General features: G+C 41.5%; 2 protein-coding genes across 4 annotated transcripts in view; one reads left to right on the forward strand and one right to left on the reverse strand.

The window, feature by feature from the left end:
• Positions 1–288: 288 nt before the first annotated feature.
• On the reverse strand, positions 289–1,481 carry LOC118704190 (G-patch domain and KOW motifs-containing protein). Its single transcript, XM_036411580.2, has 2 exons — positions 866–1,481; positions 289–754 (listed from the first exon to the last, which is right to left on the reverse strand). Exons 1-2 carry the CDS (start codon positions 1,245–1,247, stop codon positions 747–749), a joined length of 390 nt encoding a protein of 129 aa, XP_036267473.1. The 5' UTR covers positions 1,248–1,481; the 3' UTR covers positions 289–746.
• Positions 1,482–3,997: 2,516 nt separating this feature from the next.
• The window catches only part of GOLGA5 (golgin A5), a 35,408-nt gene continuing 17,712 nt past the window's right edge, over positions 3,998–21,693 (forward strand). Inside the window, exons 1-7 of one of the 3 annotated variants that reach the window (XM_036411575.2) lie at positions 3,998–4,164; positions 6,450–7,023; positions 10,375–10,605; positions 13,010–13,229; positions 13,667–13,790; positions 16,633–16,836; positions 19,583–19,753. In XM_036411575.2, coding sequence (XP_036267468.1) covers positions 6,480–7,023; positions 10,375–10,605; positions 13,010–13,229; positions 13,667–13,790; positions 16,633–16,836; positions 19,583–19,753 — 1,494 coding nt within the window. In that variant the 5' untranslated portion in view covers positions 3,998–4,164; positions 6,450–6,479. Of the gene's footprint in view, positions 4,165–6,446; positions 7,024–10,374; positions 10,606–13,009; positions 13,230–13,666; positions 13,791–16,632; positions 16,837–19,582; positions 19,754–21,693 lie in introns of all 3 variants that reach the window. The other 2 variants (XM_036411577.2, XM_045571939.1) reach the window with 2 other exon arrangements.

Below are 21,693 nucleotides of genomic sequence, written 5' to 3' on the forward strand. Positions count from 1 at the left end.
GGGCACATCCCCAGTAGGGGGTGTGCAAGAGGCAACTGATTGATGATTCTCTCTCATCAATGTTTCTGACTCTCTATCCCTCTCTCTTCCTCTCTGTGAAAAATCAATAAAAAAATATATTAAAAAAAAAAAGAAAAAAAAAAAGAAACACTGAGTCTTAAGACATACCCATTTGCTAGTTAGTAGCCATAGTGTTTGAAGGTACACTTCCACTGGTAGTGAATCCTTTCTTCAAACACCTAACATCTCTTGATAGCATCAACCTTTATCATTTTTAAAATGATTTTCATTTTATACCAATGCTGGTAAATACTAGGTTTGCTTCTGGCATTCCTTCCGGTCTATGCATTTTGTACCGTCCAGGGCTGCACATGCAAATGCAGGACAGAACAATGACCCCCCCCTTCACACAGACAGGCTTTCACAGCTCAGAGCTGGTGACCGCCTGGGGAAAGGAGTGAATCCATGGGTCAGTCTTCGTCTGGGTCCCGGGGACCCACGTACTAGCAGACAGCATCACAGTGAGGCTCCACCAGCTGGTTCTCTCCCCGCAGGTGAACACGGCCTGGCTCTGCTCTCCGTCCCAGTGCAGCAGGCGGCCCACCCTTCCAGCCTGTGGCCCCAGCACCGCCATCACTCGGCTGCCCTGGACCTTGCGGACAAGGGTCTCCAGCATGTCTTTCCAGGACAAGGCTGTTCTCCCTGGAGAAGTTTTGCTCACCTGGCTGAGATCCCAGGAGCTCTTATCAAATTCCTGCTGGGAAACAGTCCTTAGAAAGTGACCTCATTCAGTGACCACGCAGTTCCCCCCCGGCCAAGTGAACAGTGGCCCGAACACTGTCAGGATCGGGGCCTTCCACCTTACCATAGAGGCCTCGGGGAGGGCCAGAAAGATCCACCACAGCTCCTCCGGGGGCAAGTCCTGGAGGCTGGTCTTCCTTATCTTCCTCGTGTTCCGCATCTGGCCTCAGCAGGCGGAGGGGGCTGGTAGGGGCCAGGGCCTGGAGCTCTATCTGGTTGGTGATCAGTCCTAACCCTTTAGGCCTCGGTGTGTTGACATGGAGCCTCACTACTTCACTGAAGGTGCAGCCGATGCCCTGGCCAGGTTTCCAGCCCATGCCCTGCAACATGGCCAGCCCACCGGCCTCCACAGGGACTGCCTCATAATCTGCCTCGTTGGGTACTGCCTTGGCCCGGGGTTTCCTGTCTGCCCCTTTCTCACTGGGTATGCGTCTGTTCTGGATCATGGAGATGGGAGTATGGGGTCAACACCCTCATGCTCTTTCTCATCCAGAGACTTCTTGGATTCCTCAGTGAGCATCTTCACAGCCTGAGGCAGCGCCCCATCCACCACGGTCTCAACAGATGGGCCGGGAGCCTGGGCTGGTGGCAGCCTTCCAGGGCCATTTTTTTTTTAATATATCTTATTGATTTTTTACAGAGAGGAAGGGAGAGAGAGAGCTAGAAACGTCGACGAGAGAGAAACATCGACCAGCTGCCTCCTGCACACTCCCTACCGGGATGTGCCCGCAACCAACGTACATGCCCCTGACCAGAATCAAACCTGGGACCTTTCAGTCTGCAGACCAACGCTCTACCACTGAGCCAAACCAGTTTCGGCCCAGGGCCATCTTGAATCAGAGGAATGACGAGTTCCTTGGGGGCTTCAGAGGGATTAACACTCTGCAATTTCCTTCCTTCCACAATCTTCAAGAAACCCTTCTCTTTGGGAGCTGCACCCAGGCCATCTCCCGGGTCTGCCGGCCATCTCTGGGCAGCCGTGCCAATCAAGCTGAACATGAATTTTGGGGGAATACAAGCATCCAGTCCTATAGCGAAGGGTTGAGATTTACTTTTTCCCATGTGGATGTCAAATTCAGCCAGGGGTTTATACATTTTATTTTATTATTTTTATGCTGGCCAGTCCAGTTCTTCCCCCTCCACACGTTCCCCCCCCCCCCCCCGATAAAATTGAGGGTCAGAGAGATTAACTTACTTGAAAGTAGTTGATAGCCAAATAAGAACCCAGATCATCTTATTTCTGCGTCTTTATCATGCCATCTCAATTCACTGGACATTCTTATTCATTACTCCAACTTCTCTCTCACCTCTTCAGTGGTTAAGAACATTGCTTCTGGAGTCACACTGACCTAGGTTGGAATCCCAGATGTACAACTTACTCCATGTAACTTGACTCTGGGCAAGTAACTAAAGCTCTCTGAAGCTCACTGCCTTCATCTGTTAAAATGGGGGTACATATTAATCAGATTTATTTAGGTAAAGCTATATAAGAAGTAATCTCAAATCCCAGTAGTATCCAAAAGCAAAGTTTTGCCACTGGTGTGGCTCAATGGTTGAGCGTCAACCTATGAACCAAGAGGTCCTGGTTCAAAGCCTGGTCAAGGCACATGCCTGAGTTTCGGGCTCTATCCCCAATATGGAGCATGCAGGAAGCAGCCTATCAGTGATTCTCTCTCATCATTAATGTTTCTGTCTCTCTCTCTCCTCCCTTCCTCTCTGATATCAACAAAAAATATTTCTTAAAATATTTTTTAAAAGAAAGAAAAACCAAGGTTTATTTTTCACTCATGTGACATGTTAAATGTGGGCTGATTCACATCTCTTTATCCTTCCAGGATCCAGAGGAAAGGAGGGAGGGAGCAGCCCCATCTGGGACAGGGAATTCTCATGAGAGTAGAAAAAGATCAAGAGAGCTAGTGAAAACACATAATGACTCTTAACACTTCTGCTCAGATGTGTTGAAAGTCACTTCTATTCACATTCTATTGGTCAAAGGAAGTCACGTGATCCATGTTGACATCAGTGAGGCTGGAAAGGACACATTGCAGTTATCTGGTGACAGGTGGTGATATATAATCCTTAACAGAAAGAGCACCTTCCTGGCAGATATTGTGAGAATTAAATGAGATGAAGCACATTCAAATGCTTAATAAAATATTCTGCACTTAATAAGGACACAAAAACTGTTAAATGCTATTGTTGTTATTACCTCCCATGCTGTTGAAATGTTTTCTGTCCACTAGACTTGGCTAATCCTGACTTGTGAGGAAGAAAACTTGTGATTACTCCTGATATGTAATCTTCAGACAATAAGTCTAATGGCACAGGTTTTGGAGTCATATGGACTCCTTATTAGAGCAGGTGATCTTAGACAAGTTACTCTCGCTGATCTTTAGTTTCCTCAACATGAAAATGAGGATCCTTGGGACTCTGTTGTAGACTTGCCATTAGGGCTAAATTAGCCCAATCCTCTGACACAGTATGTGCTGAGTATCTGGTGAATTACTGAACGTGAATTTTAGACTGCCTTCAAACATTCAATGAACTGTAATAATATAACTACAAAACTGCTTTTGGGTCTCCGCTCAATTGTCACTTCCTCAGAGTCCTTCTCTGGCCACACAATTAAAAGTGCCTCCCCCACCTCCAGTCACTTCTCTCTGTTTTCTTGTAGTCACAACCCTGATAATGTTCTGAAATTGTCTGGTTCACTCATTGATTTACTTAATATCTATCTCCATCACTGCAAAGGAAGCTCCGTGAAGTCAGGGATCTTGTTTTACTAATATGCATCCTCACCTCCTGCCCTGGGCCTCAGCATCCTCACCCATAACCTGCGGGGCAGAGCCAGGAAAAGAGAAAGGGGAACGTCGCCTGGTCCGCTAGAGCCTCACGCCCCACCCATCTCAGGCCTCACCTTCCTTCCGGGCTGGACACGGCTCTCACCACCCACCTGAGCGCCAGAGGGACTCCGCCCCGCCGGCAGGATGGGCGTGGTCTCCAATGTTGTGTCCGCCGCGTGCTGGCTGTCGTCAGCGGGAATAGAGTGACGTCACACGCACGAGGCCCGGCCCTGCCCCAGGCGGAAGAGGGCGTGGCCAGGCGCGAGGTCCCCGCAGCCGCCGGCGCGGCCGCCTGAATCGCCTCCAGGTGGCTGCTCTCCGCTCTCGGCCGCTCAGGCAGCTCGGAAGCCACTCTGTTTCGGGGTCCTCGCTGCCCTTCCACGTCTCCCGGAAGAGCAGCCGGGCCGTGGCGGGGCCGTGGCAGGTGCGGACACGGCTTGCTCAGCCTGGGCGCTCTCCCGGCGGGCTGCTGCGGGGGCGGCCCAGGAGTCCTCAGGTGCAGCCGCTCCGCATTCCTCAGGTGAGGAGGTGGCGGGGCCCCGGTGGGCAGGACCGGTCCGCTTGGGGCGTTCATGGCCTGAGACGCGGGGGCGGCGTCCCCTTAGCGGAGTCTTTGGTCCCCGCAGGGTGACGGTGGCCTGAGTGAGGAAAGGGGTCTCAGCCGACTTTGTTTAGGGGCCTCCCCTCTCCTCCCTTCCCCGCCCCCAGTCTGGCAGGATCGCTCTTCGCCTTCCGGGGGCTCGACCAGGTAGGTGGTGGGAGCGGAGTGGGGATCTGCACTCGCCTCCCTGGGATCCGCTGACGGTCACTCCCTGGGACCGACCCTCCGACGCCAGCTTCCCTTCCTCTGTGCGGACGCCTGTCCTTCCGGCCGGCCCTGCCGCCGCAGCCCCATCCCCGTCCCCGTCCCCGTGGCCTCTCCTCACCCCCGCGCGGCCGGGCCCCGGGGCATCGGCCATGGGATTCTTTGAGGGGTTTGGACCTCTCAGGTCCGTTCGGGATGTTTGTCAACCGGGCCGGTCAGTGCCCAGGGCCCTTCTCGGTATTTGTTTAATTGGGTCATTACCGTGACGCCACGCTTTAAAGCCCTGTTAACTTTAAAATCAGAGGTGCCTTGTAAGGAATTAATAAGTGTGTGTGCTTTATTAGCAGAGAGACTTTGCCTGCGATGCCACCAGTGTTTACGTGAGAATAAGGGATCCTTTACGTCTGTAGGGGTTTTAGATGTTACAAAGCATTTCAGCTCCATTTTTTCACTTGATTTCACCTACACTCTCTGAACTACCCAGGGAGTTCGTAGTCCCATTTCTTTCATAAGGAACTGCTTTGGAGGGTTTCTTGAGGTTATTCGGATACTGAGCGACTAGATGGGAAAGGCAGGGATTAAAAAATGGGTCTGGCTGATGTAGGCTTGAGTATCTGAGCTGCCATGTCAACTGAGATCTTTCTAAACCACTTGGGGGGGGGGGGAGAAAGATACATGTGTTGCTACTACCGCATAACGTGGTTGTGAAAGTCATGTGCTGAATGCTTGCACAGCATCTGACATAAAAATTCCATTCGGCAGTATTTATGGGTGCTTACTGTGTGCTAAATGCTGGGAATTAATTGGTGAGCAAAATAGGGCCTTTACCCACCTCCTCCCCTTCCCTGAGAGGGAGAGAAAGAAAAGGAAACATAATTATAAAACAAAGAAGGGCCTATGACAGAAAAGAGTATGTGTGAACACAGAATGATAAGACCTGATTTACATGGAAAGAAAAAGGTTTGGGGAGCAGATGACAATTCAAGGGGAGAGTAAGAAGCAGAGAGAAAATGAAAGTGTTCCAGGCAAAAGGAACAATGTGCACATTCAAGAAATGTTATCTTTCTTGATCTTTTATATATATATTTCAGAGAGGAAGGGAGAGGGAAAGAGAAATATCAATGATAAGAATCATGGATCAGCTGCCTCCTGCGCTCCCCCTACTGGGGGTTAAGCCCCAACTTCAGCATGTGCCCTTGACCGGAATCGAACCTGGGACCCTTCAGTTCACAGGCCAACACTATCCACTGAGCAAAACTGGCTAGGGCTGTTTGTTAACTTTTTAATACAGGACTCTTTCTTCTATATTCCACGGATTAATTGCTTGTCATTACTCAGATTCATTGTGTCAAGCTGTAAGTACTCAAACATATAATCAAATGAATGTCTGTGCAGTCCTATTTTTTAAATTCTTAATTTCGCTTAATGTGCACATGGTAGGTAGTGAGTATTTAACTTATTGAAAGTGTGCTTTAGACAGATTATGTGCACACCTTAAATTATCCATTTTAGTGCTGCATTTAAAAAATAGATTTTGTATTAATCAGAAGTTTCTTTTTATTGGGTTGCACTGAAATTTTGCTGTATTAGATGCTCTTTGGGTGCTTTTGCTCCATTAACATTTATCCTTTTGTTGAAATAGGAGTAATAACAATAGTGGTAGTTGTAATTATGGCACTAGGAACTACTAAACTGAGTGCCTATTGTGTACCAAACTTCCCTCAGAGTGTTTTTATGTATCATTTCATTTTAAAAATATAATGTAGGTACATTTATTTTACTCATTTTCTAGATAAAGTGTCTCAGTTTCAATAAAGTAGTTTACTCAACATTACATAGCTAGTAAGAAGCAGAGCTAGGCATTCAACCCAGGTGAGGCAGGGGCCCAGTGGCAGGACCAGTCCTTTTGGGGTGTTAATGGCCTGAGACTCAGGGGCCGTGTCCCCTGACTCCAGACTCTGCTGTTACACCACACTGATCACTTCTTGTCCTTTTTACAGGTTCACCCATAGGACTGTTCTGCTGCCATCATGTCCTGGCTTGCTGACCTTGCTGGAAAAGCAGAAGATCTTTTAAACCGAGTCGATCAAGGGGCTGCAACAGCTCTCAGTCGAAAAGAGAACACCAGCAGCAGCATATACAGCAAAAATACCGACTATCCTGAACTTCACCAGCAAAATGCAGACTTGACTTACCAGCCTGGATCTAAAGCTAATTATATCTCCTCAGCCGCTGATAACATTAGGAATCAAAGAGCCACCATCCTAGCTGGCACCACAAATGTGAAAGCAGCACTGAGGACATCAGTGGAGGCCTCCCATTCTGTTGAAAACTCATCTGTTCCCAGGCCTTCGTCCCAGTTTGTTCGGAGAAAAAAGTCAGAACCTGATGATGAGCTGCTGTTTGATTTTCTTAATAGTTCACAGAAGGAACCTGCTGGGAGGGTGGAAATAAAAAAAGAAAGGGGCAGGCCCCCTGCCCTCCAGAGTTCTCAGACTACAAGCGCCAGCGCCGGGAACACCAGCGTAACCACCGTCAAAGCCACTGAAGAAAATGCTGGGAGCCAAAGCCATGGTAGCTAATCAGTCCTCATTCCTTGTAGAGTTAAGCACATTGGATGTGTCATCCCAGCCCAATACGTTCTGGTAGTGTTTCTCGTCCTCGTGTTGTCACCTGTTCCCACTGGTGGAAGGGCAGGCTCTCTGTCAGTCAATATGCAGTTATAGTAGGGACCTTTGAATTTTATCTGTAGGCTAATTACCCCAGCATCTGAGAAATTACATCCAAAATGATCCTCTTGACATATTTTAAGGTACAGAAAAAAAAAATTTTTTTCTGAAATACGAAAGAAAACGTAATTTTGGATTTGGAACTTTCTCAGTTCATTTCTTTTTGTCATTGGGATTATAAAAATGACAGGAGGCTGTACTTCACATATATTTTTCCCCCCTACATATATTCTTCATTATCAGTTTTTTCTGTATTCCACCCAGAAGTAAAACAGACTGAACCGTGATCCAAGTTCATTTAAATTGCTGTGAAATTACCTCTACCTGGACATCTGCTCATCTGCAGAAGGAGGTTAACGTGTCAATGTGGCTAATTCAAGTACCTACTAACTATTTTTAAATGGCAATAAACATGATAGGTTCCTACAGGGATTCCTTATAAAGTTGGTGATTAATGGAAGCCTGTTACGTTCTTAAATGTTACAGTTTCTCCCACAGTCTTGGCTGCCAGGGAATAAAATATGGCTTGTATCTGTAAGATAAAAAAGTGATAAAGGTGACCACTTAGGGCTTTTAAGACAGGCGCATGTAGTAGCAGTTGATTAATTAATGCACACTTCTAAATTTCTTCTCAGCTATCTTTTCAGTGGTTACACAAATATTGAGAACCTAATCGAAACCTAATAGTTTCAAATACACTGTGTAAGTGAATGAAGTGGTTCAGAATCTAGTGGGTGAGATAGACGTGTTAACATAATTTACATATAGTGTCATAAATGCAGTAATTGAGGTATTGCCAGACGGTGCTGAAAATATAAAGGAGAAAGCAACTAATTGCCTAAGTTTTCAGGTCAGGGTTCAGAGGGTCTGTAATTGGAGCTTGGTCTTTAAGAATGGATTGGAGAGAGCATCCCCCGCAGAGATCCTTTACGTTTGTTAGTGTTGTCCTGGGAACCCGGAGTGTGAGATAGATTCCTATAAATCATTTTTTGTTAAAAAGTGGTCCCTGGACTTCTTGCATTAGAATCACTTGTGTGCTTAATAAAAAATGAATTATTGGGTGTCTCCCCGGACCTCCTGATTCAGATTTTCTAGGGATGGAGTCAGGGCATCTAAATTTTTTTTGACTTTTAGGTGGTTGCTAGGCCAGTAAAAATTGCAAGTACCGTAGCAATGTGATACTAAGAGAGGACTTTTTTTTTTTTAAATATATTTTATTGATTTTGTACAGAGAGGAAGGGAGAGAGATAGAGAGTTAGAAACATCGATGAGAGAGAGTCGATCAGCTGCCTCTTGCACACCCCCCACTGGGGATATGCCCGCAACCAAGGTACATGCCCTTGACCGGAATCGAACCCGGGACCCCCCAGTCCCCAAGCCGACGTTCTATCCATTGAGCCAAACCAGTTTCGGCTAAGAGAGGTCTTTTAAGCCTAGATTTGACTTGAATTATTTTTCTACTTTTTAGGAAAACAGCTTACATTTTAATTGTAAAGGAGGAATCAACCTGATTGACAGGGATGTTAGTGAGAGAACCAGTTAATACATGGGAGTTACTATAATTGTTTTGTTTCTCTAAGGCAGAGTCTCTCAATTTTGTGACTATTGACAGTTAGGCTGCATAATTCTTTGTTGTAGGGGACTGACTGTCCTATGAACATTAGATGACAGTAGCACCCTAAGTTGTGACAAGCAAATATGTCTTCATACATTAGCAAATGTCCTTTGGGGGGCAAAATCACCCCAGGTTGAAAAGTTCACTCTCAGATCCTTAGAAGTGGAATTGCAGGATGTGACAATGTTCAAATACACTAGTAACAAACACTAAGCTGTTTTCCTAAAAGGTTGTACCAATTTATAATTCACCAGCTGTGACTAAGAGTTTCTTTTGCTCTGTGTTCTCACCAAAATTTGATAATTTTCAGTGTGACTTTTTATATTTTTCTAATCAGGTGTGAAAATGTCATTACTTTTTTACTTCTCTCATTGCTCTTTGAGGTTAAGCATCTTTTCAAATATTTGACTATTTGGGTTTCATATTTTGGGAATAGCGAAAACCTACTTTTTCAAAATGACCACGCTTTTTTAATTTTTTTTATTTTTATTTTTTATCATTTTTCCCCAGTGGATTATTGATTTAGCTTCCTTTGTAAAGTCATTATTTGAGTCCATTTTAATAATTAACTATAGTCCATATTTTAGTATCTACTTTTTTTTTTTAGTAAGGAAAAATATATTTGCATCATATTTAGTAGCAAATTAAAAACAGGATGAATCTGAATTCCTGATTCATCTGAGGGTTTCTTTGAATAAGGCATTTAGATTCCAGTTTGCTCTGACCTATTATTAACTCTTCTTGCCTTGAAACCCACAGCTGTTCTTTTGTGCCTTTCCAATATTTTAATATTGAGACTTCTTTTTTTCAAAAAAGTTTGGAGACAAAAGTGAGACCAATTCTAGTCACCTAAATTATCCCTGATATTATACTTTCCAGAACTGTATTCTTTATATATATATATTTCTTTATTGATTTCAGAGAGGAGGGGAGGAGAGAAACATCAATGATGAGAGAATCATTGATTGGCTGCCTCCTGCACGCCCCCTTCTGGCGATTGAGCCTGAAACCCAGGCTTGTGCCCTTGACCGGAATCAAACCTGGGACCTTTCAGTCCGCAGGCTGACCAGCTCCATCCACTGAGGCAAGCCAGCTAGGGCTGTATTATTATTTATTTTTTTTAAGTGTATTTTTAAAATGATTTCAGAGAAGAAGGGAAAGGGTGAAAAGGATAAAAACATCAATAATGAGAGATAATCATTGATTTGTTGACTTCTGCATGCCCCCTACTGGTGATCAAGCCTGAAACCCTGGCACATGCCCTGATTGGGAATGGAACCATGACCTCCTGGTTCATGGTTTGACACCGAACCACTGAGCCACACCAACTGGGGCAGAACTGTATTCTTGTATCTATTCCTTATTACCATTCAGTGTATCCAGGATCCTTATAAGCCTATAGGTTCCATCAATAAGAATGAAATTTCATCAGATGAAAGTCTATTGAGAATTTAAGTTTTCTTTTTATGGTATTTTAGCTATAGTAGTCCACATGAGCCAAAAGGCATTCTACCAAAGTAGACTATTAATATCTATGTAGTAAGCATTTCAATGTAACAAAAATGTATTCCCTTTTCACAGAAGCCTCTAGTAATTCAGATTCTGGCCATGAAATCCAAGAGGATTCTTCAAAGGACTCTGTATCATCAAATGCTTCCTGCATTAATCACAACCAATCATTATCTACTGATGATGGCAAATCCCATGAACTGTCTAATCTTCAACTGGAGAATCAACTGCTGAGGAATGAAGTTCAGTCTTTAAATCAAGAAATGGCCTCATTACATCAAAGAGCCAGGGAAACTCAAGAAGGTAGGGCCTTATATTGCCCAAGATTAGAAAGTTAAAATTTCAAAAATAAACTAAAACATTGGTTATAGCTAAGCTATTAGAAATACGTTAGATGTACTCAGTTGATTAGAACTTTATCCCGATACCCCAAGGTTGTGGGTTCAATTCCCAGTCATGACACATACAAGAAATATGTTAGATGAGACTTGTAAAATAGTGTTTTCATAGAAATACAGGGTCCAGATTTGCAGATGGGACCAATCTTCATCTCACCAACCCAAAAAAGAAAACATGGGCTTGTTTGGTCATGTTTTTTTGTTTGTTTGTTTTTGTTTTTTTTCAATACTAGAGGCCCAGTGCATGAAATCAGTGCATGGGTAAAGTCCCTAGCAGCTATCAGCTGCTGGCCAGGGTCTCCCTTTGCATTATCCTTGGCCTAGCTCTGTCCACTCACCTGCTTCACCATCCTGCCACGGTCCCACTCTTGTCAGGGCCCATTGGGCCTGGCAGCACCTCCACTGCCAGTGCCATATCACTGACACCCGCCATATTCCAGGCCACCCCTGGTGGTCAGTGAATGTCCAACTCCTGGTTGTTTGAACTCCCACCCTTAGGGACAATTTGCCTATTAGCCATTCATTATATAGGATATTTTTATTGATTTCAGAGAGAAAGGAAGAGATAGAGAAACATCAGTGATGATAGAGAATCATTGATGGGCTGCCTCTTGCACACCCCCTACTGGGGATTAAACCTGCAACCTGGCCATGTGTCCTGAATGGGAATCGAGCTGTGACTTGGTTCATAGGTTGATGCTCAATCACTGAGCCACACCAGCGGGGCAAAGTTTGTGCCTTTTTTTGTTGTTGTTGTTGTTAATTCTCACCCAAGGATATTTTTCCATTGATTTTTAGAGAGTGGAAGGGAGAGGGAGAGAGAAACATTGATGTGAGAGAGACATTGATTGATTGCCTCCTGCACATACCCCAACCAGGTCCAGGAATCTGCAACCAAGGTACATGCCCTTGATCAGAATCAAACCTGGAACTCTTCATTCAGCAGGCTGATTCTCTATTCATTGAGCCAAACCAACTAGGGCTCCATTGATTTTCAGAGAGTGTGAAAGGGAGAGGGAGAGACAGAGAGAGAAATATTGATGTGAGAGAGACTCATTGATTGGTTGCCTCCCACACCTATCCCGATCCAGGGCCAGGGATTGAGTCTGCAACCAAGGTATGTTCCCTTGACTGAAACTGTATCCAAGACCTTTTAGTCCATGGGCTGATGCTCTGTCCACTGAGCCAAGCCAGCTAGTGTTGGTTATTCTTTTAAGAGCTATGAAGTTTAAGAACTCAGGAGAACAGAACATTAGTAATCATCTGATTCATTTGGCTGATCTGTTTTGAACCTTCTAGGAATTGTTCATGAACCAAAGGTAGTGGACACTAGCCAGTGAGGCACTGTTTTGCCCTGCTTTAGGGGACATAAAATGAATATGGATTATGCAGTGCAGTGGCCCTAGGGTACAAAACCCTCCAATTGCTCAGAAATGGGCAAATTAAAAAGTAATTCCATAACAAAAAATAAAATAAAAATAAAAAGTAATCCCATGATAGAGGTAATGATGGAGAAATATATTAGTGTTATTGTAAGCATGGCTGAGGAGAAAAAAAAGGAAAGAAATCTGCCTTGATTCCTGGGAGTGATTAGAGGAAATGTGGGAGGGTAGAAAAGTTTTTGCCAAGACATGGATGAAGGCCCTGAAGAATGCATTAGGAAGGTAGTTTAAGTCTTGTTAGACTGACTTTAGAAAAAGCTTTTCTTTACCCACACTAATGTAGACATAGAGATAGAGCATTTCTTGAGATCCTATAGCATTTTCTTCAATATTAAAAACTAAGTTTGTTTTGCTGGAAAACTCAACCATAGGTGGCATATGAGGGTATGGAAAGCTGTACTGCATTGCTCTTTCTGAATCAGTTTCCTAGGTTAAAAGAATCTTTTTGCCACAGTAATGGAAAGAAACATTCTTTTCTGTGCTGCCGTGGTTTGGTTTGGTCTTGCTGGGGTGTACAATATCTACCTTTATTGGGGTCTACATTTTTTGTTGTCTCTAGCAGAACTCTACAAATTCACTGGCCTAAAACTTTCTGCTATCTCTGGTTCTTTGGTCTCCAAATGGTTTATGATATATCTGCCGGAAAAAAACATTTATAGAAGAGCAGTTGGCATCCTGCACCTTTCCAACCTGTTACCGGTAATACTAGTACAGATGTGAATATTGGCCTTGAAAAATGGGAGCAAAAGATATTTGTAAGCTTCTAATGTCAGCAAGAAGTAAAGTTCTAAAGAGACTTAAAGGAGAATTTGTGTGTGTTCTGAAAAAAATGTTTGCTCTAATACAGAAACAACTTTTTTTTTTTAGAATTAAACAAAGCAAGAGCAAGAGTTGAAAAGTGGAATGTTGACCATTCAAAGAGTGATCGAATAACTCGAGAACTTCGAGCCCAAGTAGATGACCTGACTGAAGCGGTGGCTGCAAAGGATTCCCAGCTGGCTGTGCTGAAAGTGAGACTCCAGGAAGCTGACCAGCTACTGAAGACTCGCACAGAAGCTTTAGAAGCTTTACAGAGTGAAAAGTCACGGTAGCTAATGCTGTTAACAATGAAAAAAAAATGAGCTAGATGATTCTCTTTTTCCAATACAAGTAATGATAAGCACTGTAGTGCATACTACCTAATGAAAATTTAACTTTTGGAATTTGTATTTCCAAAATTCAGCTTTTATTAATGTTGGAAATATGTGGGTTAAAAGTGGATTTATTATTTGAATCTTGAGATGCATTGTTAGCAAATTCTGAATTTAAAAATATTTAAAGAGTGTCAAATATAAGTGGTGTGTAGTTATATTTATATTACCTAAAAATGTAGATGACATTCCATTAGAGGGAAAATATTTCTTTAAGAATGTTTTAGTCAAACCACTCCTTTTGTGCTAACAAGACAACACTCTAAAAATTATTCTACCTTGTCACTTGTACTTTGTGCAAATGAGTTATTTCAAGTGATGCATTTTCGTTTAGAATAACGCAGGATCACAGCGAAGGGAGTAGCCTGCAGAATCAAGCTCTGCAAACCCTTCAGGAGAGACTGCATGAAGCGGACGCCACTCTGAAGAGAGAGCAGGAGAGTTATAAGCAAATGCAGGTTAGAATGGGAGACAACAGTTCTTTTGTTATTTGACCTTACACTGTTTCATTGCACATTTACTCTTTAATAAAGTTCTGCAGTGTATTTCAGAAAATTTTGTTTCTGTGACATAACAGAGTATTTGAAAATTTAGCTTGATCCTTGCTAAATTTAATTTTATATATATTGAATACAATTAAAATAGATTTATTTGTTTATCAAATTATAAGAAAAAGTTTATTTAGAAAATTACAGAAGTAGCTGGGCCACGTGGGCTTACACTGTCACAAGTTACAAAGGCAGGAAGAAGGGCCCTTGGAGCTTATGAGAGAGGCAGGCAAAGGTAATGCGCCCGCCTTACACCTCTGTGGGGAAGAAGAGGGGTACGGGAAAGGTGCTGGCTTGCGAGACAGAGAGAGAGAGAGAGAGAGAGAGAGGTAGGGAGAGAGGGCTTAAAATAGTTAATATTCACTAGAGGTAGACATCTTTCCTTTAATGTGGTTTGCAACCAACCTTACCATTATTTGATTAAAAGCTGATTTGGAGCATCTGGTTTATTCTTTGTATTTAAGCCTTTAGTGATTCCAGTTTAATCTGATGATTTTAAGACAAAATTGTACATAATATTTAGTTTTACTCTTAAATTAATTTTTGCATCTACTTCAGTGATTATCAACCCTGTCTACACATTAGAATTACCTGAGTAGCTCTTACTACCTTCTAATGCCCAATGTCCACTCCCAGAGAGTGGTCCCATTATAATGAGGTAGGGCATAGGTGTTGGAGTTTTGGTCTTACAGATTCATAGATACACACACACACACACACACACACACCGTATTTTCCAGCATATAAGACAGCCCCCTAATTTTATAGTTAAAACATAGGTTTAGGCCTATATTCGCTGTATAAGACTACCCCCCACTTCCGAGGCAACACCAGTTCTTTTTTTAATAGATCGCCTCTCTGACTCTGGCCAATCTGAGCAGGCTTTTTACTAGAACACAGTGTAGCTTCGGGGACAGAACATGTATAATTTGCATGCATAAAAAGCCTGCTTGGATTGGCTGAGTTAAAGAGGCGGTCTATTAAAAAAAGAACTGGTGTTGCCTCGGAAGTGGGGGGTAGTCTTATACAGCGAATATAGGCCTAAACCTATGTTTTAACTGTAAGATTTATTTTGGGGGTAAAAATGTTCTGAAATTAGGTAATGATAATGGTTGCATAGCTCTGTGAATACACTAAAAATAACTGAATTATATACCTTAAAAGGGTGAAACTTATGGTATGTGAATTATATCTGAATAAATCTGTTGTTAATTGAATTGAATAATTAAATTAACTAATATAATGTGACAGTTTTTATGTTTAAATTTAAATTAGTTAAAATGAATAAATGTAAAAATTCCATTCCCAGTTGAATTAGACACATTGCACATGCTCAGTAGACAGCAGTAGTAGTTCTCTTGCTCCTTTTCTTTAAAAGAGGAGCTAATATTGGATCAAAGGTTTGTGGGCTATAGTTTATTATCATGTAACGATAAATACTTTCTGACTTCTGCCTCATCTCCTGCATTATTTCAATGATGGGAGCTTTTGAGAAAAAGAGTAAATTATAAATCTCAGAACCACATAGGCTAGTAAGCGACAGACATGTTTTCTTGAGTGTGCTTTAAGTTTCTTAAGTTAAAATATTACATTGACTAGCTTATTAGAAATTTTAAAATGGAAAACATTAGCTATGCTGTTTGAAAAGATATAACTGTTTACTTAGGTCTTCTATTTTCATTTTTTAAAATATATTTTTATTGATTTCAGAGAGGAAGTGGGGGAGAGAGAGAGAGAAACATCAGTGATGAGAGAGAATCATTGATCGGCTTTCTCCTGCATGCTCCCTACTGGGTATCAAGCCTGTAACCCAGGCATGTGCCCTTTGACCAGAATTGAACCCAGGACCTTTCAGTCCACCTGTTGATCCTCTATCCACTGAGCCAAATCAGCTAGGGCAGTGGTCGGCAAACAGAGCCAAATATTAACAGTACAATGATTGAAATTTCTTTTGAGGGCCAAAGTTTTTAAACTTAAACTTCTTCTAACACCACTTCTTCAAAATAGACTCTCCCAGGCAGTGATATTTTGTGGAAGAACCACATTCAAGGGGCTAAAGGGCCGCATGTGGCTCTTGAGCCACAATTTGCCGACCATGAGGATAGAGCTTTCATCTGTTTTCTAATAGACTTTCTAGTTCTCTGTAAACCCCATTCTTCATTGATCAGCTAATATCAGATCAGATCTGGTATCCAAATGACCAGATTCACCTGGGAAATTCTTAAAAAACAGATTTCCAAGCCCAGTCTTGGAAATTCCAATTCAATAAACGTGGGGAGACCTTGGATGGCTGTATTTCTAACAAACTCCCTAATTATTTTGATACATTGCTGTGTTTAGGAGCACAGTTTTTAACAAATGAGTGTTTTGTGTGTGTGTGTGTGTGTGTGTGTGTGTGTGTGTGTGTGTTTAAAAATATATATATTCTTATTGATTTCATAGAGGAAGGGAAAGGGAGAGATAGAAACATCAGTGATGAGAGAGAATCATTGACCTGCTGCCTTCTGCGCACCCCACACTGGCAATTGAGCTTGCAACCCGGCATGTACCCTGGCTGGGAATCAAACCATGACCTCTTGGTTCACAGGTCAAAGCTCAACCACTGAGCCATGCTGGCCTGGCTGAAGAGTGTTTTTTACCTGCCTGTTATGTTATCAGGCTGAGCTACTAAGTCCCATCAGATACCTGAACAGATGGTTGTAAAATATATCTCAAAGCAGACTGTTACAAGGATGATATAAAAATTTTTCAGAGTGAGTTTGCTGCACGCCTGAATAAAATGGAAGTGGAACGTCAGAACTTGGCAGAAGCAGTTACTCTGGCAGAAAGAAAGTATTCCGATGAGAAGAAGAAAGTTGATGAGCTCCAGCAGCAAGTCAAGATGAATAAGTCCAACTTGGAGTCCTGTAAGCAGGAATTAATTGACTACAAGCAAAAAGCTTCTCGAATACTCCAGGTAAACATGAAATGTACATGTTTGAATGTTAAGTATTATGCCCATTAACTGGGAGACACTTTGAGACTATAAGTCTGTGAGATGACTTGTTCGTGTTTAGCTGGATTGGCTAAACATGGACAATATTCCTAAGTACTCTACTTAAAAATACTATAAAAAGAAAGGAATGTCTCTTATTTCTACCACTTTTTTATTTAAAATTCATGCTGCCACTACCTAGTTCAGGTCTTCCACCTATCACCTTAATAATCACTTTGAGAATATTAATGTTTGTTGTTAAAACAGCCATTTTATTCTTCCTTGTTAATCCTTTGTTGAATTTTTTAAAATAACTGGTCTAGGTTTCTTCCAGCTCTCAGAATTGCCTCATCCATCTTTGTTCCCCTTCCTTAGATCCAAGGTGACCTTACCTTCCTTACTAAAAAAGAATGAAGTCAACAAGTATAGTTTTCAACTTCTCTTTCCTTTCCCTCTCACATCAGAGGGAAAACATGTTCTTTCATTTTCTAGGGTAATTTTTCCGCCTGAGTATTGACTCCATTTCCTCCCATCTTATTTAAGCCCTTTCTCCACAAGTCTGTCCTCTTGCTCTGTCTGCTGCTGCCTTTTCTGGCTCAGCTTACTCAAGAGCACGTGCTTTCTCAGTGGAAGAACAAAGAAAAAGCATTTTGGCTTTTTGGACCACTTTGATCCCTTTGCCTGTTCTCCTTTCTTAACAGAATTATTATATAATTACTGTCTTCATGTTAGAATTATTAACTTTAACTCCCCCATGCAGTTTCTGTCCTCACTACTTTTCTGAAATTATCTTCTCAAAAGTTTTTAATGACCTAAATGTGTATTTCCTGTCCTTTTCTTAATTTCCACCCACTTTGGTTTTGGTAGAGCATTTGATAATGTTAACCCTCCTACCTTCTTGACACTCTTGCCTTCTGATGTGACCTGCACTGCCTTACCTCTCTTTTCTCTCTCACTGATGTTTCTGTCTCTGTTGGGCCTTCTCCCCAACCTCCAAAGAGGAAGTGTTCTCTCAAGTTCTTACACCCCTTTTGTTATTCTTTCTTACTTTGCACTATCATATACTCTCTCTGCTTCTGCCTCAGTGTGACTTCAGCATGTGTCCAGTCCTAACTTTTCTACCCCAGTTTCAAATACTTGCCATGGGACATTCCAACCTTCAAACCTGCTTCTTCTTCATTCTCGTATTTCGGTAAGTATCGCCATCTTCCGTGGAACATCTTCTGACGTTCCACTTCCATCGCCATCTTCAATAGAGCTTGAAAGTGCGGTCTCATTTTGACTCCATCTTTTCCTTTATCCCCCACCTCCTATTGGTTATAAGCACCTTTTTTTATTCCACCTTCATGAAATATCATGTCTGTCTCCTTCAAACTCTTCTTTCTAATTATTTTTGTGGTATCATTCTAATTTATTAACTCACTTAAAAGTTACTAATTGAGCCCCTAACTATTTCCTAGGCACTATGGTAGGTGCTGAGGTACAAAGCTTAAAATATGTTCCTCTTTCTTAAAAAGACTGTTTGGTTTAGTGGGAAGACACTGCAGTGATTGATATGATGGAGTTATTGATGCATTAAGCCCTTAAAATCTGCCCGGGAGTGAAGAGGAACTTGAAGGATGAGTAGTAAGACTCGTGGTGGGGAAGAGATTTCAGATAGAGCAGCCTGTGACATAGCAAGGGGCCCTGGGAACATGGCATATTTAATGAATCACAGTTAGTTCTCTATTGCTGGTGCATAAAGTATTAGAGATTTAAGAGATAGGAGATAAAGCCTGGCTGGTGTTGTTCAGTGGTTGAGCATCGACCCATGAACTAGGAGGTCATGGTTTGATTCCCGGTCAGGTCACGTGCCCAGGTTGTGGACTCAAACCTCAGTAGAGGGTGTGTAGGAGGCAGCCAATCTGTGTTTCTCACATCGATATTTCTCTCTGTCTTTTCCTCTCCCACTCTCTCTAAAAATCATTGGAAAAATATCCTCCGGTGAGTATTTAAAAAATAATAATAATAAAATGGAAGTATTCTAAAAAAATTGATGTGAAAATTTCAAGAAGGCAATCAGAAATAAAGGCCTGAAGCTCAGCAAAGGTTCTGGGCATTAACCCTGTGAGGTTAATATATATATATATAATAGTGAGAGACACTATTTTTATTACACAGGACACTTAGCACAATGCCAAACCCATCATAGATGCTCCATCAGTATTTGAGTGGATTGTCTTGGGGAAAATAAGGGTGAGAAAGAATGAGAAAAAAATATTAGAAAAATCTTTTTTTTTTTTAAATATATTTTATTGATTTTTTACAGAGAGGAGAGGGATAGAGAGTTAGAAATATTGATAAGAGAAATACCGATCAGCTGTCTCCCACACACTCCCCACTGGGTATGTGCCCGCAACCAATTTACATACCCTTGACTGGAATCGAACCTGGGACCCTTGAGTCTGCAGGCCAACGTTCTATCCACTGAGCCAAACCGGTTAGGGCAATATGAGAAAAATCTTAATAATTTTTCAATAACATGGTTCTGGGGATTAAAATCCAAGGACATTATATAGCAAGGCTGTTTTATTTTTATCCCAATGGATTTCCTCCATTAGTTTCTTCTATGAAGAATATAATTGGAATATTTCCATAGTGGTTTAGTTAGTATGATAGATGATATTCAATATACAAGCTAATCTCTGCTTTGCTTTAAAATATTTCTTTCTTTTTTTTAATGTAATAGTCTAAAGAAAAATTGATTAACAGCTTAAAGGAAGGATCTGGTTTTGAAGGCCTGGACAGCAATACTGCTCATAGCGTGGAGCTAGAAGACCTTCGGCATGAAAAGGAGATGCAAAGGGAAGAAATACAGAAACTGATGGGTCAGATACATCAGCTGAGGTCTGAGTTACAGGTAAGATTCCTTACAGTTTACTTCAGAGACAGCCATTTACCCCAGCTGTTAATAGTTTAAGAGGTGCTGGATTCCTTACTTTAAGGCAAGGGTATTGGTGAAATAACATGTGGAACTTCTGGAATAATAGTTACCATATAGAAGTGAACCTAAAGCAAAAGGTATCTTGTCCTTTGATTGACTTCAAGTTATGGCAATAATAAATGTAGGTAACAAGAATCACTCAGTTATCAAACGCTTACCAAGTGTCTGCCATGTGCCAGGCATCTTCTAGGCTTGGAGTTGTAACAGGGAACCGGGCAGAATCTTCATACTTCTGCATCTGACATTCTTAAGAATTAAGTACAAATTAGATTTTGGCTTGTCTGTATAACTGGAATGTTTTTTGATATTAAAATGGGATCGGGGATGGTCTTTTAATTATAATCTATACATAATTTTATAGTTTATTTATAACTACTATATTTAATCTAAGAGTAAATTGAGCCATTAATTTAAACATAGGGTCTTTGACATAAATATAGGAGGATGAGAGAAGATAAAGTTACAGGGTAGCAAGACTTCTTTAAAAAAAAAATTCACAAAGGTCGTTCATCCATGCATTAATTCAGAATTATTGATTTGTAAGACATACATAAATCACAAAGGAAAGTGTGGAAGTTGTGAGAATAGGCTAGCTTGTCTAGAGCATGGGCCTGAATATCAGATCTGGAGATAGGTCTCATCCTGGGCCCTTAATTGACATGTTACCTTGCACAAGACAGTTTATCTCACTGAGCTTGAGTCTTCTCATTTATAAAATGCAGATAAAGGCTATTTTGAGAATAAGGATATGTATAAAAGGCTCTCAGTACTGCTATTATTTCTGTTTTTTCTTTTGGCCAACTAGAAGAGCTAATAAAGACTTCTGTCCTTGTAGTCTTTAAAGTAAGATTTTTTTTCCTGTAAATAATTTTCAATTCTAAACAGTTTTAGTCCCATGAATTTAGAAATTGAGTAAATGCTAATTTTATTCAGGCCTTGCCTTCTTTATAGCATATCTTTTGGGTAGAATTGTGAAAAATATGATTTGTTTATTTAATATCCCAGTGGGTGTGGCTCTCAGTGGTTGAACAACAGCTCATGAAGCAGGAGGTCTCTGTTCAGTTCCCTATCAGGGCACATTCATGGGTTTTGGGCTTGCTTCCCAGTAGGGGGCGTGCAGGAGGCAGCTGATCAATGATTCTCTCTCATCATTGATGTTTCTATCTCTTTCATTCTCCCTTCCCTTTCCTCTTCTGAATTAGTATCTCATCCTTACCCCAACCTTATTGATGACATTAACCCAATTTCTACCTTTTCTCAAGAAGCTTATTAAGTTTATAATAAAGATTATAGTATTAGGTCTAGGTCTAGCAAAATTGAAGAATGGTTAATAATTACAGTAGCTATCATTTACTGAGCACTTTCATAATAGGCACTGCACTAAGCCACTAAGTGTGCGCGCGTGTGCGTTCTCTCTCTCTCTCTATCTCTATACACATGCGCGCACACACACACACACACACACACACACACGCCCCTATATATACATATCTCCTTTCATTTATTCTTTACTATAACCCTGTAAGGGAAATAATATAGCTTCATTTGACAGTTTGAAGAAATAGAGGTATGATGGAGGAAAGTAACTTCCCATACTTATAAAGGGGCAGAGCCAGGATGCGATCCCTAGTCTGTCTGATTCCAGAACATGTGTTCTTGTTCTTTTTTTTATTATTAATATATTTTTTATTGATTTTATATGTTCAACCACTGAGCTATGCTGGCCAGGCAGTTCAGTTCTTTTAGAAACTGTTAGCTTTTAAATACAGATATAAATCTCCCAATGGGGCACTGTCTTCTCATACTTCTTCTTTTTAATTCTTTATTGTTTAAAGTATTACATATAAGCCAAAACT

This window comes from Pipistrellus kuhlii, unplaced genomic scaffold (genome assembly GCF_014108245.1).
Source record: "Pipistrellus kuhlii isolate mPipKuh1 unplaced genomic scaffold, mPipKuh1.p scaffold_m20_p_41, whole genome shotgun sequence".
Taxonomy (NCBI): domain Eukaryota; kingdom Metazoa; phylum Chordata; class Mammalia; order Chiroptera; family Vespertilionidae; genus Pipistrellus; species Pipistrellus kuhlii.